The sequence below is a fragment of the Lepidochelys kempii genome, chromosome 1 (assembly GCF_965140265.1).
Source record: "Lepidochelys kempii isolate rLepKem1 chromosome 1, rLepKem1.hap2, whole genome shotgun sequence".
Classification (NCBI taxonomy): domain Eukaryota; kingdom Metazoa; phylum Chordata; order Testudines; family Cheloniidae; genus Lepidochelys; species Lepidochelys kempii.
Genome location: NC_133256.1, coordinates 112,499,390 through 112,515,922, shown reverse-complemented (window position 1 = coordinate 112,515,922; position 16,533 = coordinate 112,499,390). Strand labels below are relative to the sequence as shown.

Sequence of the window (16,533 nt, the reverse complement as noted above, 5' to 3'; positions counted from 1 at the left end):
TCCTTTCTTGTTCTTGACGGGGTAGGATGGAAAGCAGTTGCTATGAGGATCATTTCCCTGCCCAAACATTTTAAGTATCTTTGTAAATTATCAAGAAAACATCAAATTGTACATAAATCGTAATATTTATGTCTTGTTTGTATAGAAATAGCCCAGATTCTGGCCTTAAGTTTAATATTATATTAATCAGTTTCTGATTGTGACATGCAAGGAATTAGCAGATACCAAAAATGTTTGTAATATTTCATTATCTTTGTTTTATTTCACAGGATTTCATGGAGAAGTCGTCTGTAAAAAATGACCAACAATCTTCAGTAGCAGAACTACAAGAAAAAATTGGTGCTTTTCTTATTCCTTTACATTTAATTAGTTGTGACTTTTAAACCATTATTTAACATACTTCATCTTTCGTTTTTTAACCCTAGTTTGAGAAATACTTAAAATAAGCAAATGACTTCCTGATGTCCAAGAAGGGTTCGAGATATGCCAGAGATAAATCTCTCCCACTTCTGTGTGTAGAAAAATAATGGCAAGGTGTTTTGGGGTTTACTTTGTTTTTATTTTCGCTTTTTTTTTTTTTTAAGAGAAAATAGTTGTATAGCTGGGACAACTCCTCAGCTGCCTCAAGAGAAGAGGGAGGAAATAAAATCTCCTGTCTCTCAGACAAACACACTTCACCCTTGCATTCCTACAACATGTAAATGACAAATGCAGTTACTTTAAAATGTTAGGGAGGAAGTAATGGCAAATTGAAACAACTGTATTTGTCACAGGAGTAGCTGGAAGCATGTTTTTTGAGTTTTAAAATCCTAACAAACTGAAGTTTGCTAAAGGAACTCTCTGGAGCAGTGGAAGTGTTCACCATGATAGCTATGTGTGTTGCTGGGAATTTTAGCTTTCAAACCAGGCCTCCAAAAGTTTAAGTGAATGAAGTGTTTTAAATGTCTTCCTGTTTTTCAGTAGTAATGGATGCAAATCCTTTTTTATTTTGCTAATGTCTTCAAATTCACATAGATATTTGTTTTGTATTTTACTTATTCCGTTGCGTAGATGAATTAGTTTCTGTTTGTTTGTGTTTAGTATGTCTGGAAAAGCAATCTGCAGAGAGAGAAGAGAAGTTAAATAAAGTTAAAGTATTTGCTGTGAAAGCAAGGAAAGAACTAGATTCCAGTAGAAAAGAGGTAACTTAAGTTTTCAACATGAGGTTTAAATTTCTGGCATTGTAAGGTTCTGTTGTAATCACACTGTTCCATATTGCTTTGTAATAAGATGCAGTCCTTGAGAGAAGAATTAGAGTTGGTACGATCAGAGAAAGATCAGCTGTCTACTTCTATGAGGGACATCATCCAAGGAGCAGAAAGCTATAAGGTAAGAGGTACTATATCTTAAAAAATGCTTTATTTATCAGAAAATATTATTTAGAGATGGCATTTCCTAGCCTGATTCCAGTTTGATGTGTCCATGACTCACTACTTGCATAATTAGTCAGCTTACCAATTTCCCTCTGTAGCTACAGTGTTCTTTGCTTCCTGCCCTAAACTATTGTACAGTGTTGCTGTGCATTGTTCAGCAATTGCCATATCTCACCTCAGAGGTTTCAGTGATGGATGAAGTGATCCCTGCATGTATACTTGGCATCTAGTAGCATATATTATACTTATTTTATTAAATTTGTTATTCACGTGAAGTGTGTGTGTGGTGGGGCGCTAGAATAATGACAATGACAATTACGTTTATAATTAAAATTGCAAGAGTTTCCATAAAAATGCCTGTTTTTACAGACTCAGCTTTCAGAAACATTTATCCTTGTATGTGGAAATAGTCCATGCTCAGTACCTGCCCTTAAAGTTTGCTTAACTTTTTTGTATTATAAGCAATTCACCTTTGCATGTATATCTGGTTTAAGAATAAATAAATAAATCCAACCATGCTTTTAAAATATGGTCCTAAGCCTCAGTGGAGTTGTGAGGCTGTAAGGTAGCATGCTCAGAAGTAGATTTTTGTTAATATGCTCACTGCCTTAGTGCCATTGATCCATTCTATCTGGCTGGAGTGGCTAAAGTGATCAAGCAGGGACACCTGTGATATTGAGAGTGCTTTCATGAGGAAAACTGTCTCCTTAAAACATGTACAACAAAGTACTCCCAAAAATTACCTTTAATATTAGAGACAAGAGAAAATCATAGATACAGTATTTAAATTTTTCAGCAAACTTCTGACATTCTTTAGTTCTTTCAGTGTTAAATAAATTCTTTTTTCGGTGGAAAAACTGCAGCTATCAGAATATAAATGAATAGAAAATGCTGCTGCCTTGTGAAACCAGAGTTGTGTAAAAACTGTATCCAACCAATCAATACCAGCAGCAAACTTGGGGATTCCCTTCTCCTTACCCTATTACTTCCACTGAAGTGTGAATTTCAAAGTTTAATTAGGACCATTTGAATGCTAATGTTAAGTTTAGACAAAGACAAATATTATGGGAAATAACCCTTGTTAATGCAGTTAAAGTGCCAGATCAAGAAACATGAAAGATATGGTTCCAACAGCCTCCATTGCCAAAAAACCAGTAATTCCTTTACTAATATACCCTTTTTTAAAATCTGTGGTGACTTAGAGCTCTTCAATGAATGACTTAAATCTAGAGAGGAAAACTTGAAAGAGTTGTTTTCACTAGAACCTAGAATGGAACTGCAGCTTTAATTCACCTACGGTACTTCTGATGTCACAATAAGAAACATCAAGTACTGAACAATAATAAGAATGTGCAAATACCCATTTATTTGCTATAAGCACATCACAGCTTCCATGTATTTAACAAAAATTAAAGTGCTTTGTGCATGTTTCAAGAATCTTCTGCTGGAATATGACAAGCAAGCAGAACAGCTGGATTTGGAAAAGGAGCGAGCAACTAATCTTGAACATCAGACAGATGATCTTACAAGACAACTACAGACTTCAACTCAGCAGGTAGCGTATTTTGTGACTGAGCAAATAATTTTTATGACAAATATGAAGTAATTGATCTTAAGTCCCATTTCAGTTTGATACACATACTTACGTAAATTATCCCTGTAAATATTTTCATAATTCCATCTGTATTTTTGAATACATACGAGCAAATAAACTAATATTTGTGTTCGACAAGGTAGAAATCCCAGTGTTTGGAATATTTGGATTTGGAAAAAAAATTAAATGAAAATAGGGACATTATAAAAATATCTGGATATCTCTCTGAACTGCAAGAACATAGGGGCCTTTTTGGAGCATCAGGGCCCAAATCTGAAGAAATTTGAAATTAAGCCCATTTGTCAACAACTGTAGTACATGAGCTTGAGCTGGCTCTCAGAAAAGAGCAGCTGCACAACACTGACAGCGGTCATACAGATTTTAAGTCCTTTATATCTAATGGGTAGTACGGAGCTATATCTACCTTTTACTGATATTATCCCTTCCCTCTACAAAATACAGCAGCCGTTAGTAAGGACCGAGAATTTTAAAATATTAATACTAACTGTAAATTAAAAATGTTTCAAACTAGAAGTGAGGTTTTTTTTCCTCCTGTCTCCCTCAGAAAATACTGAGGAGAGAGGCAAAATGTGTCCAGTCAACACCCAAAACATCTGAAAAATGAGTGGGTTGTATGATGGACTAAATCCAATCATTGATTGGCTGAAATGCTCTCATGAGACTTTAAAATCTCCTTTTTTGCTCCCAATCTCACTCTTGAATACATTCTACTGCTTATCAGCAGGTGAATTTTTTCAAATTGATGATATAAAATATTTCATGAACAAAATATGATCAATAATTGTGCTGTTTGGTAATTTTTTTTTTTCATGTATTCATCCTTAATTCTGGATTCACACAACAAGGGAAGGACGAGACCATATGGTGAAAATGCTGGTGGTTCAAAACAAACCCTGAAAACATCAGCAACTCTAATCCAGACAGGGACAGATCTCTTACCTGTGCCTTAGCTTTATCTCATTTAAAACAGATAAATTGGCAATATTTGGTGGTATTGAAGTAGCTTCTTTGGAGTCAGGGTTGATGGCATTAACATCTGCTCAGAACTATGGCAGCTGTATTTGAGCCGAGGTTGGCATGCTGTTCCTGAAGAGCTAGTGAATTATTTTCCAAGCTTACCCACTGTTCTCCATCAACCCTTTTAAAAAACCTGCAACAGGGTTGTAATATAGTTTCAAAATTGTGTTGTAGGAGTGTCTAAATCATGCCACCCATTTTTAAACCAGGCTATTTCTTATTCTGGTTTTAAACTGTTAGTATGGACATGGTTTTGTCCTGTCACGTTCAAGCATCTGCAGAAATAGTTTACAAAGGGTGTTGGGTGGAAATCCTCGTGTATCTCCTAAAAAAACAACAACATAACACAGTCAGCATCTCTGCCTGTAAGAATTGCAAGAATATTAACTTTCACTTTCATCTTGTTACTAATATCATTCTAGCAAGACCAACTAAACTCTGCCAATGAAGACCTTATGGCTCGTATTGAAACTCTACAGTCTAATGTTACGCTGCTAGAAGCCCAGATATTAGAAACGCAAAAAGCCAAAGCAAAAGTCGACAAAGAACTGGAAGCTGAAAAATTTCTAAAAGAGCAAAAGATAAAGGTAAAAGCAATGTTGTGGGTCCATAAAAAATAAAGCACGGGCTATTCTCTGAATGGATTGAAGGGAAGACTTCTTGAAAGTGTGGTAAACCGTTAGAGCTGAATCTTTAAAATATTTTAACTAGTTTGGTTTTGTTGCCTTTATAGATCAGATACAGCATCATATTTTGTTGCCTGGCTGACCCTTTCAGTCTTGCCCCCATTTAGAGTTTTGTCATAGTCAGTAGTGAGAATAGAATGGGGCCTTATGACTGTATGTTAAACTAACATGGCTATTAATTTTATAATCCATCTGGGGTTTAATTTGGAGGCTGAGGGTTTTTTTTCAAAAACCTGTCATTCTTACTAACATAAATTTTGTGACATACACCTCATGAACAAACATTCTTGAACTCAAATTACGTAACTGAAAAGCATGTAAACTAATTTTCAGGACCACAGCAGTGCTGTAAGAGAACTTGAAGAGCTTCAGCTGCAGCTTCAGAAGGAAAAGAAACATCTTCAGAAAACTATGCAGGAACTAGAGCTGGCGAGGCGGGTAGGGTAATTGTTTCTGTTATAGTAGTGCTTGGAGGACCCAAATAAGATTGTAGCCCCTCTGTGTTATGTGCTGTACATAACACATGATAGAACATCCCTTCCCACAAGGCTTAAAATCCAAGTAAGACAAAAGGTGGGAGACAGGAAGTCTTATCCCATTTTATAGATGGGGAACTGAGGCATAGAGAAATTGTTACTAGCCCAGGTCACACAAAAGACTGAATGGAAGTGGAAATTGAATCCAGATCTCCTGAGTCCCACTCCAGTGCCTTAATACAAGACTGTTTGCTTTCCCAGAGCCAAATTCCTTTAGAATGCTTATCAGAACACTAGACAGAATTTTAATATTGTAACTTGTTTCCTTGTTTTGATTCTGTTACAAACAAATGAGATTTAGAATGCTGATGGATAAGTTTTCCTCTGTTGCATATTTGGCTATAGACTTTAACAAAAATTGGAATTGTGAGGAACAGTTTTGCAGTACAGAGTATTCAAAACAAAAATCTTCAAATCAGCTCGAGCAATTTTAAACTGGAACTACAAAATATGTAATCTGCAGGATGCCCAGAAGAGCACACTAATGGATATGGAAATGGCTGATTATGAGCGTTTAGTGAAAGAACTTAATCAGAAGATTACAGATAAAAACAACAAAATTGAAGATCTTGAGCAAGAGATCAGAATTCAGAAACAAAACCAAGAAACACTACAAGAAGAAATAAGTGCGTAAAATATTAACTTTTTCTATTTCTCATTGTCTGCAATGGGACTTCTTTTATCCAATGTGGGGGGGGGGGGGAGGCAAACAGCTTGGGAACCTCATGTATGTGTATCTTAACCTTCTCCGCTCAGGAGACAAGAAGGGCTGCCAAGAAACAGTTGAAAGAAGACTTGTCAAAATTCCCTTCTCACATGTTAAATGAATTACTGTAGTTCATCTGTCACTTGTTTACTAAGCTGTAAACTAATAGTCAGATATTTTACTGGACGAATTGGCATTTCTCACGTGCCTGTGGTAATCCCAGAGTGTGATACCTTCAGAGTCTTTTTACAGAGCTGAGTGGCTGAAAACCCCTGGTAGAGTCATAACGCTCCTACTGGAAAACATTACCAAATAATGGTGTGTTGCCTTTTTTTTGGCCATCCTCTTAAGCATAACCCCAATTTGCTTGAAGATGTGTTAGAAAACCAGTATGATACCTGGAAATTTGAAGTCGAACTCTTGGTGAACTGCTTGTTTGCAACATTCATTTTCGGTTACATTTACAACACTTTTATGAAAGCACCCCATACAGGTTTTTTTCCTTTGCTCATCAAAAATTACCTCTGCATTTAGAATCTCTTCAATCTTCTGTGCTACAGTATGAGGAAAGGAACTCCCAGATAAAACAACAGCTAGTGAAAACCAAAAAAGAACTGGCAGATTCAAGGCAAGCTGTAAGTGCCTATTTTCCTGCACATGCTTTTTTTATACAAAATGCTTATAATTTAGTTGCCAATTTAGATTTTGAAATAAAAAAATATTTAGTGTTTTAAATTAACCAAGATATCTTTATCCTGCAGGAAAATGACCATCTAATACTTCAAGCATCATTAAAAGGAGAGCTAGAGGCAAGTCAGCAGCAAGTGGAAGTCTATAAGGCAAGGAACTTCACTCTCTGTTGTTAGCACAAGCTTTCTGACTTAAGAAGCTAGAGAGAATGCTATGGGGTAATATAGGCTGAATGCTACAGAATGTAAACAGGTTGTTACGAAAGCTGTATCACTAATTTTGTTTTTAATCAGTTCTCTCAATTGTCCTCAAGTGTTTCATTTAACATAGTACCCTAAGTCTTTCAGTTTCTTGTAATTATTTTGTGCTCGTGCATAGTGTTTCCACAGTGGGTGGGTGTTTTGGAACCATAGTAACAAAATACATTTATCGACTGGCAATATGGGTGCCGCATTACTCTCTGCGAGATGGTGCATGTAACGAATAACTGCCTATTCTTGTTATCAGATCAGTTACTCCTTCAAGTCAAATGGTAGAGGTGAGGCTATGAAGGCCATGGATTCAAATTTTGTTAATAACCAATGTAGAGGGGTGGATCATCACTGTTGCATGTGACAGAATTTGTCTTTTTCCAGTTTTCTTTTAAAACACACACACACACTTGGAAAATTTTTTAAAAACTATACTAACGTTTAAGTGTTAAATGTTGCGAAGTCAAACATTCAAAAGTTAGGAAATATTAGAATTAAGTTTGGCTGTACAACCTTAATTCTGCTCACTTGTCTGTGCACTGATACAGTAGAACTTCAGAGTTACGAACTGACCTCGCACCTCATTGGAACTGGAAGTACACAATCTGGCAGCAACAGAGACAAAAAAAAAAAAGCGAACACAGTGCAGTACTGTTGTCAAGGTTCCTCCCCCACTCTGAACTCTAGGGTACAGATGTGGGGACCTGCATGAAAACCTCTTAAGCTTACTTTTACCAGCTCTCATTGGTCATTTTGGCCAGGTGCCAGCGAGGTTACCTTTAGCTTCTTAACTCTTTACAGGTGAGAGGATTTTTCCTCAGGCCAGGAGGGATTTTAAAGGGGTTTACCCTTCCCTTTATATTTATGACAACTGTGTTAAACATAAACTACTAAAAAAAAAAGGGAAAGCTGCATTTTAAAGTTTCTGCATAGTAAAGTTTCAAAGCTGTATTAAGTCAATGTTCAGTTGTAAACTTTTAAAAGAACCATAATGTTTTGTTCAGAGTTACGAACATTTCAGAGTTAAGAACAACCTCCATTCCTGAGGTGTTCGTAATTCTGAGGTTCTACTGTAATATTTAATTGTGTGCTCACATACTATTTTTTTGCCCTCAAAGAATCCCTGCCTCACTCATTTCACAGGACAGACAGTGCTCTGAGAATGAGGCAGCTGTTGAATATTCCATTTTATTCTTATTCAGCTGAATGGCCCCAGGACTTATTTACTGCACATCATCTAAATGCTGCCCTACACTTGGAAGTTTTATTTCCTCATGTGCTTTCCTGTAGCACTTATCACTGCTGTGCCTTTCAGCCTTTAATGAATTTATCTTGACAACACCTGTAGGAGGTAGAGAGGTGGTATTATCCCCACTTCACAGGTGAGGATACTGAGGTACAGAGAAATTAAGACCAACATTTGCAAAAGTCACCACTAATTTTGGGTTCCCCATTTTACACATCTATAGCCTGACTCTTTTCTAGAGGTACTGAGATTATAGCTTCCATTTAACTCAGTTGAAGTTGTGTGTGCTTTGCACTTCTGAAAATCAGGTCATAGATGTCCCAATTGAGCATCTATAAAATGAGTACCAGTTTTGAAACTGTGGTATAGTGACTTTCCAGACATGCCAAAAGAAATTTGACAGCCAGGGATACAACTTTGTTTTTCTGATTCCAATCCAGCATCCTGTCCATAAGAGACGATCCTGTCTCTTCCTGCATCCCTTTTCCTTAATCATTATGCACACCTGCCAACTTCTGCACTGAACAAGACAGAGGTCTTGTGGAAAATATAGCGCATGATTACATAAATAAAGATGTTACAGTGCATACATACAAGGGAGCAGAATCCAATGTTAAGTACTTTAGGCCTGGTCTACACTGCAGAGTAAGGTCAACTTAAGGCAGCTTAACCCTCAACCTAATTATGTCAGTGTATACACTACAGCCTTGATCTCGCCCATGTAAGTACCCTACTACACCAACATAATAATTTCACCTCTACGAGAAGCATAGAACTTATGTCGGTGTAGTTAGGGCAACACAGTGTCCTGCAGACACTGCAGGTTACTTACATCAGCTGTTAGCTATAATTCTTGTTAATTTCACAGCTCCATGCTAGAGCCATGAAATTGACAAGAAAGCTGCTCACAGCTCAGGCTGTCACCTCAGGGCAGGTGGGGGTCCAGTTAGGGGCAGGTTGGGGGTTCCAGCTAGAGCCCAGCTGCCCCCTGCTCCGAGCTGGGCTACTGCCCAGACTCCCTGCTTGGAGCTGAGATGCCCCCAGGTTCCCTTCTCCCTGCCCGGCTATGGAGAGCCGGGTGTGGGAGGGGGCAGGGTTGCTGGGATTCCAGTGGGGAGCTGTACACGCAGCTGGGGGCCTGGGCTCTCAGCCCCCTCACACTGCCCCTCTTAAATCAGTGGAAGCACTTCTGGTGAGGATGTGCACCACCGACAAAAGGAGGGTAGTATGGCCATAAACCACCGCAGTAATTATTGCGGTGGCTGTAAGTCAGCCTAAGTTTGTAATATAGACATGCCCTTAAAAATGTCCATCAATAAAGAAATGATGTAACAAAATTGTTCTGTGATTTCACAAAGGCTTTATGAAAGTAGCTCCCCTCACCCCAGGCCAAATTATTACTAGTCCATCCTACATTAAAGGATAAAACGCGTTCATGTTCCATACACGCGCTTTGTGATAGCCATCAATTGAATCCCATATTTCTAAAATAGGAAGATTGGAAGTCAGTAACTACTATTAGATGTCTGTTCACTTAACCCCAATGAAAGTATTGCTGCATATTTACAGTTCTCCTATTTTCATTAAAGGTGGTGAGAACTGCCAAGAATAGAACATTATTATGTCTCATTGCCATCATGCCTTCGTTAAATTGTTAACTAAAATCCTAGTTACAGTCAGTGCATCATGAAAATAGTAGGAAATAGTTCTTCCTTTAACAACTTTTTCAGGATCAAGATGAAATACATCTGTTCAAATTTTCCCTCAGAGAAATAAATATTTCTCCTACTTGGAATTGTTTGAGTTAATTCTTGAACACTTCTGTTGAGTATATTTTGCCCCCAGTTTCTGATAGTTCTGCTATAAACCCAGCCCTCTCCCAGCTGTCAGTTCCCTCTTCTTTTCCTTTAGGGACAAGAAATAGAGCCTTATAACCTGTCTTTCAGTTGCCACAATTCTTTCAGAAATAAACTTCTATCTCACCCAACTTTAGAATGCCCAGTTTCCAGGTACATGCCACCTGGAGAGTATGTAGCATTCTAAAGGCCGATTTACAGAGGTGGGAATACAAATCTGACTCTGAAAATTAATCTGCTTTCTCCTGCCCTCTTTGGTATTCTGATTTCTCAGTTGTTGACATGAAAAATCCTAACTGGTGTACTATCAGAGAAGATTGAGTTATATCTTTAAAGTTATCAAATGATTTATTAGGTAGCCTATCATGATTAAGTAATAAATTTAATAGATCCAGTTGGTTGATTACAATGCAAAACACATTCTCAGTCTGTTAGGAACTCTCAATCCAGACCCAAACCCTCAGTCAGTAAACTTTCAATGACTTTGCTTCTAATTAGTCAGCAGCCCCAACTTCACCTGGGCATTCATTGCTCCAGACCTGAAAGTTAAACAGTGGAAACTCTTTGTATCTTGAATTATGGGGTATGATGAAACCATTCTAAACAGTGATACAGGATTGCGTTGGGGAGGCAAACCTAGGTCCCCATAGTCAACAGATGCTCCCAACTCAGGAAGATGCAGATTCCTTTATAGAGGTTCCCTGAAACTGGAGGGTTATGTCATTTCTAAATACAATGGCTTGCTTTGGGGTACGTTTTTCAGGGACTTCAAATTTAAGTGTGATGATGGGTGCATAGACCCCATGCCTCGGTTGGCAGGGAGCAGGACTTCCACCACATGTACTGATGTCTACTCTTCTGTTGGAAGGGATGTAGTCCGTGTCCTAATTGGCAGGGAAAGAGTTAACCCTCTTGCCCTAATTGAGGCCACAGCCATTTGCACTGATTGATTTGGCCACAGGGCTAAACCTCTTCCAGTCTCCCACTCACCTGGAGGAAAATTGCTAACTGGAGAGGAAACTAAGGCACGGGTATGATTGGTGGTGATTCTGATACCAAGAGGAAAATCTTACAATGATTCTCCTGAGCTACATCGTAGTCTTTCACTTCCTTCAGAGTGTGGGCACTGCCAGGAGCAGGTCCAGCAGTGCAGTTTCTCTCTCTGATGCCCAGGCCCATCCAACTCCTCTCTTTCCTCCCTGACTTGTGTGTAACCAAGGGTGTAGAAATAATAATTTCCTAGGTGTGTTGTTTTTTTTAAAATAAAAAATTACATTTAGTGACACTTAAGGTTGCTCCAGGACACTTTCCATCCAGTCAGAACCTTAAAAGCGTGTCAGAAAGAAGTGTCCTACCATCCTTGCCACCTTCATATTGCTTACAACATTATCACTGACATGCTCTTAAGATTTTCACTTTCATCTCCAACAGATGTTGAAAAGCAACATGTACCCCAATTTCATCACTCATGCTGTCACACACAACCTCATATACCTACCCATGTTCCAGCATTTTAAATTTACAAGCACTTCACAGACCCTAGTTAATCCTTACAATAGCCCTGTGAGGTAGGTAGTTGTGTGTATTATTATATCCGTTTCACAGCAGGGAGCCTGAGGCAGAGAGGTGAAGTGACTTGGCCAAGGCTACACAGCAAATCCGTGCCAGAAGCAGGGTTAGAACTCAGGATCACCGGTCTTCTCGCCCTGTGCTTAAGCCTCATATGCTCTTATATCTACAGATGGGTTCATCTGTCACACTGTCAGATGTGCTGATCTGTTACTATCATATGAGGCATATCTGACTCTCAGTTCATTCATTTGAGAATTTAATCTGCTTTAACATTGCTGAAATCATTGTTTGGGGTTTGGGTGATAGCATGAGTGGTGAAATTGGGGTAAATAGTACAATTTCTATATATACTTTTTCCCTAAATATAAAAACTATATTTGACTGCTCTTCTGCATCTTTTTTCTGATGTTTCTAGCATAAAGCCCTGTAAGGTATAAGTGCTGCTGCTGTTGTATTTCAGAACTGATGCACGACGGTTCAGATATTCAGTTGGCTTGCTGCTTTCTCCCTTTTTATTTTTAATCTCTCAAAAGAGAATTAGGGAATCTGAGTCCTATGACAAGGATATATTTTTTTAATCTACCTTTGGCCCTACTTTATTAAACTTCGCTTTTTTTAAAAAGTGTTTTATTTAAAACACATTGCCAGCAAAAAGCCTTAATATGAGGTTAATTTTCATCAGTATGAATTTTGATGGCTAGTAACAGGCATCTGCCTTGCTGCCAAATGACACATTTGTTGATTTACAGAAAATAGGGATTATGCTTTCAAAAAAAAAAAAAAAGCAATTGAGAAAAAATGAAATAATTCTCTCAAAAAATTTGTCTGCACATTTCTTCCCATTATTTTAAGTAAAATTCAAATGATAAATGATGCACGTGATACTGCTCAGATACATTCGAACATATGGCTGTGTGCCTTCTTCACATTAATATTTTTTAAAACCAGATTTTAATTTTATTGTATCTAGTCATTTCTAGGTTTCCCATTACCAGAATATCTGGATGCTTTTTTTCATTCTCTGTTCACCTAATGAAAAGAAGAGTCAATTCTGAAGACTAAATTCTAGCTTTGTTGAAATGCATGCTCATTTTCAGATTCAGCTGGCTGAACTTACATCAGAAAAACACAAGATTCAAGAACATCTGCGGACCTCTTTGGAGCAACACCAGCGCACTCTAAGTGCTTACCAGCAGAAAATTGCAACCCTACAAGAAGAATGCAACACAGCAAAGGTACTTTTTCATAAAATAAGTAATAACTCTTTAGACTGTTAGAAGACAAAGTTACTTAAATTGCACTTTTGCTTCTCTAAAGATACCATCTTGCAGGATTCTGACTCCTGGATCTTAGGTCCTTGGCAGATGACTGGAAGGAATTCTCCTAACTTGTAAGGGTTTTTGACCTTTTCAGCAATAGCAGCATAGAGCACAAGTTAGGCCTTTTACTACTTGTTGTGACCATCCTCTGTGGAATATAAATGCTGCCATCCAAACACTATAGTCAGTTTCTTTGACTGTACCAGAGCTGAGGCTCTGTTGTGATAACTGGGCTGACAAATGTACTGTAATAGTGAGCTCGGTTGTAAAAAGTATGTAAAAGTTTGTAAGATGATATAATAACAAGTGTCAATGGAAAGTAGAGAGACACACTGGGTGAGGTAATATCTGTTATTGGACCAACGTTCGTTGCTGGAAGAGGCAAGCTTTTGGACTACACAGAGCTCTTTAAGATGGGAAGTACGTCGAGTTGCTTTCAATAATGAATGTTATAAACAGCTGCAAGAGACCCAGGTAGAGAGACTCAATTAGTGCAAACAAAAAGAGGCCACATTCAAGGACTAAATTGAGGATATAATTCAAGGACTAAACTGAAATCATGCTCGGTAAAAATAAAAAATGTAGAACCAGAAATTTAATGAAACAAAATTGTCATCAAATATTAGGCCTAATTGGTGGGCAAAATAATGAGGGGATGGGGTATTCCATCCATCGTTGCTTTTGTGGGTCCTTTAAAGAAAAAGAAAAAAATCTTGGGGGGAAGATAGGAGAAGACAGACAGAGGCTACTGAAGCAAGCTTCCCTATCATAGCTGCCCCCGCCACCATCTCCTGGCAGCCCTCCATCATACAAATCCTGAGTGATGTCCTGACCAGACCAGGCCAGAGAGAGGGATCCAGATGAGATTACCACTCCTACTAGCTCCAGCTGAATCCCAAATACCCCTAGAGATAAAATAGGATCAGACTTTAACAGTAGCAACAACAGCTCCAGCCCATCTCAGCTGACATCTTCTCTTTTTCCCCAAGAGGACAGTTATTACCATCTGAGAGATGGTCAAACAAGGGGATTTTTCATTCTAAACTTCTTTCCAACTAAAGGAAAAAGGAACAAAAAATGCTGTTAAAATACATTTCAAATGTTTTAACTATGTTTGCTTTTCTGTAACTTTAATAAAGGATTTAAAAGATTTTCCATGTGTTTGCCATAGTCCTAAGTAGACTGAGGTCTCTGTTTACCAAACCCCAGACCTCATTTAACTCTATTTAATGTTAGGCAGTGACTGGGTTATGTTAACACCTTTGGCCCATTTATTCCATTTAAATTAATATACAAGTTCCCAGAAAAAGAAGCCACCTCAAGATGATCAATGTATATGTGCCTTGGAGGAAAAAAGAAAATAACCTCACAAACCAGAAACTCCAAACTCTGTGAGGGAGGTGGGTGAGGGAGTGTCCTAAAGACAACATCATCTGAAAAGCAGAGTTCAAAAACAAGTAATTTTCTCTTTTGAAGATACTATTTTTGCAGGATTCTCACATCCCAAATGAACATGAGCAGAGGTGCAATGACCAGCAATAGCAAAGCTAGTGCCAACTGTGTGAAGAGACAGAGGTTTTGTTAATATATAGCATAAATAGTAAGAGGTGTAACGACATTCAAGTCTGTGGGAAGAGATCGCAATTTGAGAAAATTCCATGCTGAAAATAAAGGACATCTTAACATAAAATTCTTCTTAGGGGAGGCAGAGCTCTGGAATCCCCCATCTTGGAAAAGTTCTGGAGCACAGAGCATCTTCTGGAAACTGAATACAAGGAGTAATATTTTGTAAATGTCTGGAGAGACGACCAAGTAGCAGCTTTGCAATTCTCTGTGGTAGATACATCCATCTAATCAAATAGGCCTTGACATGGCTTCCAGATAATAGCAATGTGAAATGCCTTTGGAACATAGTTCTCTTTGTAACAGCATTGCTCAGCAACTTTGGTTTCTTTATCAAATAAAATAAAATTGGGTGGAGTTAGTCTGCTTGAAATAGACTCCCAAGGATTTCTGACACTGATGGTGGAACACTAACATAACTTCGGATGGGAATCTCAAGTGAGTCCACGTTACCACCTTATCCTTGTAAAAATGAATCTGGTATAAGGTGCGTCCATTCACTAGCACCAGGAAAATGACTGTCAGTGTAAGAAACTTAAGTTCATAGGAATTAGTGTTTTAAAGGAGCGTTCATCAGGCCCATGTTTGCATTTTGCTGCAGAGGTGTTTTTTTTAATTGGAGGTTTCAGAAGTGTTGAGCCCTGCCTGAAACTGACAAAGGGTTGCAGAGATACACTTCTACCTGAGACTAGTTCATGATAAGCTAAAAAAGATATTTCTGGAAGGAGTTAGTCTGTGCAATAGACTGAGACGGGCGAAGAAAGTAGTCAAGCAGTTTTTGTAGCGAAAGCAAAGGAGTCCATATGGGCCTTACTGTGCTACACTTACAAACCTTTCCCACTGGAAGCCCTAGGTCCTACTTAATAGATGGCTTCTGAATCAGCTGCTTGAACATACCATACCTACAAACCTCTAATCCGTCAGAAGCCAAGCTGTAAGAGGGAGAGTTTCTTGGCACCAGACCTGTAGGAGTGTGTCTCGTTTGCCTCAAGGAAAGTTTGGGGGCACTCAACTCATCAAATTTCTTCACTATCCAGGGCAACCTTTGTAGACTCATTGGGCATTTCCACACATCATGGCTGATTCCTTCGTGGGCAATGCAAAGCATCTATCCTGGATGTAGTTCCGCCACACTGACATGGTATGAAGCTGTTGTGTGGCCAGTCCTCTCTCTTGGATGCTACATCTCCAAAAGAAAAAGAGTACTGACACCTCAGAGGAGCATGTGACCAATGAAAAGGTGAGCAGCAAGATAGTTGCCAAGTCACAAGTAAGAAATTAGGTGCAAAAACAGCAGAGCAAGTGAAGATGCATCAAATACAACAAAGGCTGCTTATCAAATATTTGGGGGGTGAGTACTTTAACTCAAGTGCCTGAATGAAAGGAAAAGTGAGGGACTTGTTTAAAAAAATATTATATTGACGAACATCATTGGAGCCAGAAGAGCTGTAGCAATGGCTGTTGAAGTACAATGTCTGAAAGAAAACTCGTTCACCAACCACAGTTAAGAAACAACTGGAACATTCAGAGAGCCATATTTATATTTATCAGGGAGTGGTGTATTACATCCAGTAGAGGGCATGACTTGTGTTGCCCTCAATGTTTTAAAAAAAACAAATTCAGAAGGTATGGGAATTCCACCCGCCGCTTGCTGAGATTCAGGAGAGAAAATCCTGCACAGATGGTATTTTTAGAAAATATTCAAAACATTGAATACTGGATGAGCAGTGCTCGTCAAGTCAGTTTGATAATACACACTCGTCTTGCTGTAAGAACTGTGGTCAAAGATTTCAAATGATTTTTCAAAGATTTCAAAGCTACCTGATTTTTTTTTTTTATGGCAGGAAATTTACATCAACATACATTTAATTTACATATTCAGTGATTTTAGTATAAGCATAGTAAAAAGACAGAAAATAAACTGTATATACTTTTTTCAAAAACAAACTATGGAATTTTTCCATCATCTTGTTTGCTTGAACAAAAATACCAGAATGACTCAGA

At 38.3% G+C, this 16,533-nt stretch overlaps 1 protein-coding gene across 4 annotated transcripts in view; it reads left to right on the top strand.

Annotated features, from left to right (window-relative positions):
- GCC2 (GRIP and coiled-coil domain containing 2) overlaps nucleotides 1-16,533 on the top strand; it is a 46,797-nt gene that overhangs the window by 13,938 nt on the left and 16,326 nt on the right. For 3 of the 4 annotated variants that reach the window (XM_073351023.1, XM_073351034.1, XM_073351053.1), the window contains 10 exons: nucleotides 270-339; nucleotides 1,081-1,181; nucleotides 1,270-1,368; nucleotides 2,848-2,967; nucleotides 4,467-4,631; nucleotides 5,064-5,168; nucleotides 5,730-5,892; nucleotides 6,507-6,607; nucleotides 6,734-6,811; nucleotides 12,685-12,822. In XM_073351023.1, the coding sequence (XP_073207124.1) occupies nucleotides 270-339; nucleotides 1,081-1,181; nucleotides 1,270-1,368; nucleotides 2,848-2,967; nucleotides 4,467-4,631; nucleotides 5,064-5,168; nucleotides 5,730-5,892; nucleotides 6,507-6,607; nucleotides 6,734-6,811; nucleotides 12,685-12,822 (1,140 nt within the window). The remainder of the gene's footprint in view (nucleotides 1-269; nucleotides 340-1,080; nucleotides 1,182-1,269; nucleotides 1,369-2,847; nucleotides 2,968-4,466; nucleotides 4,632-5,063; nucleotides 5,169-5,729; nucleotides 5,893-6,506; nucleotides 6,608-6,733; nucleotides 6,812-12,684; nucleotides 12,823-16,533) is intronic. The other variant, XM_073351043.1, reaches the window with a different exon arrangement.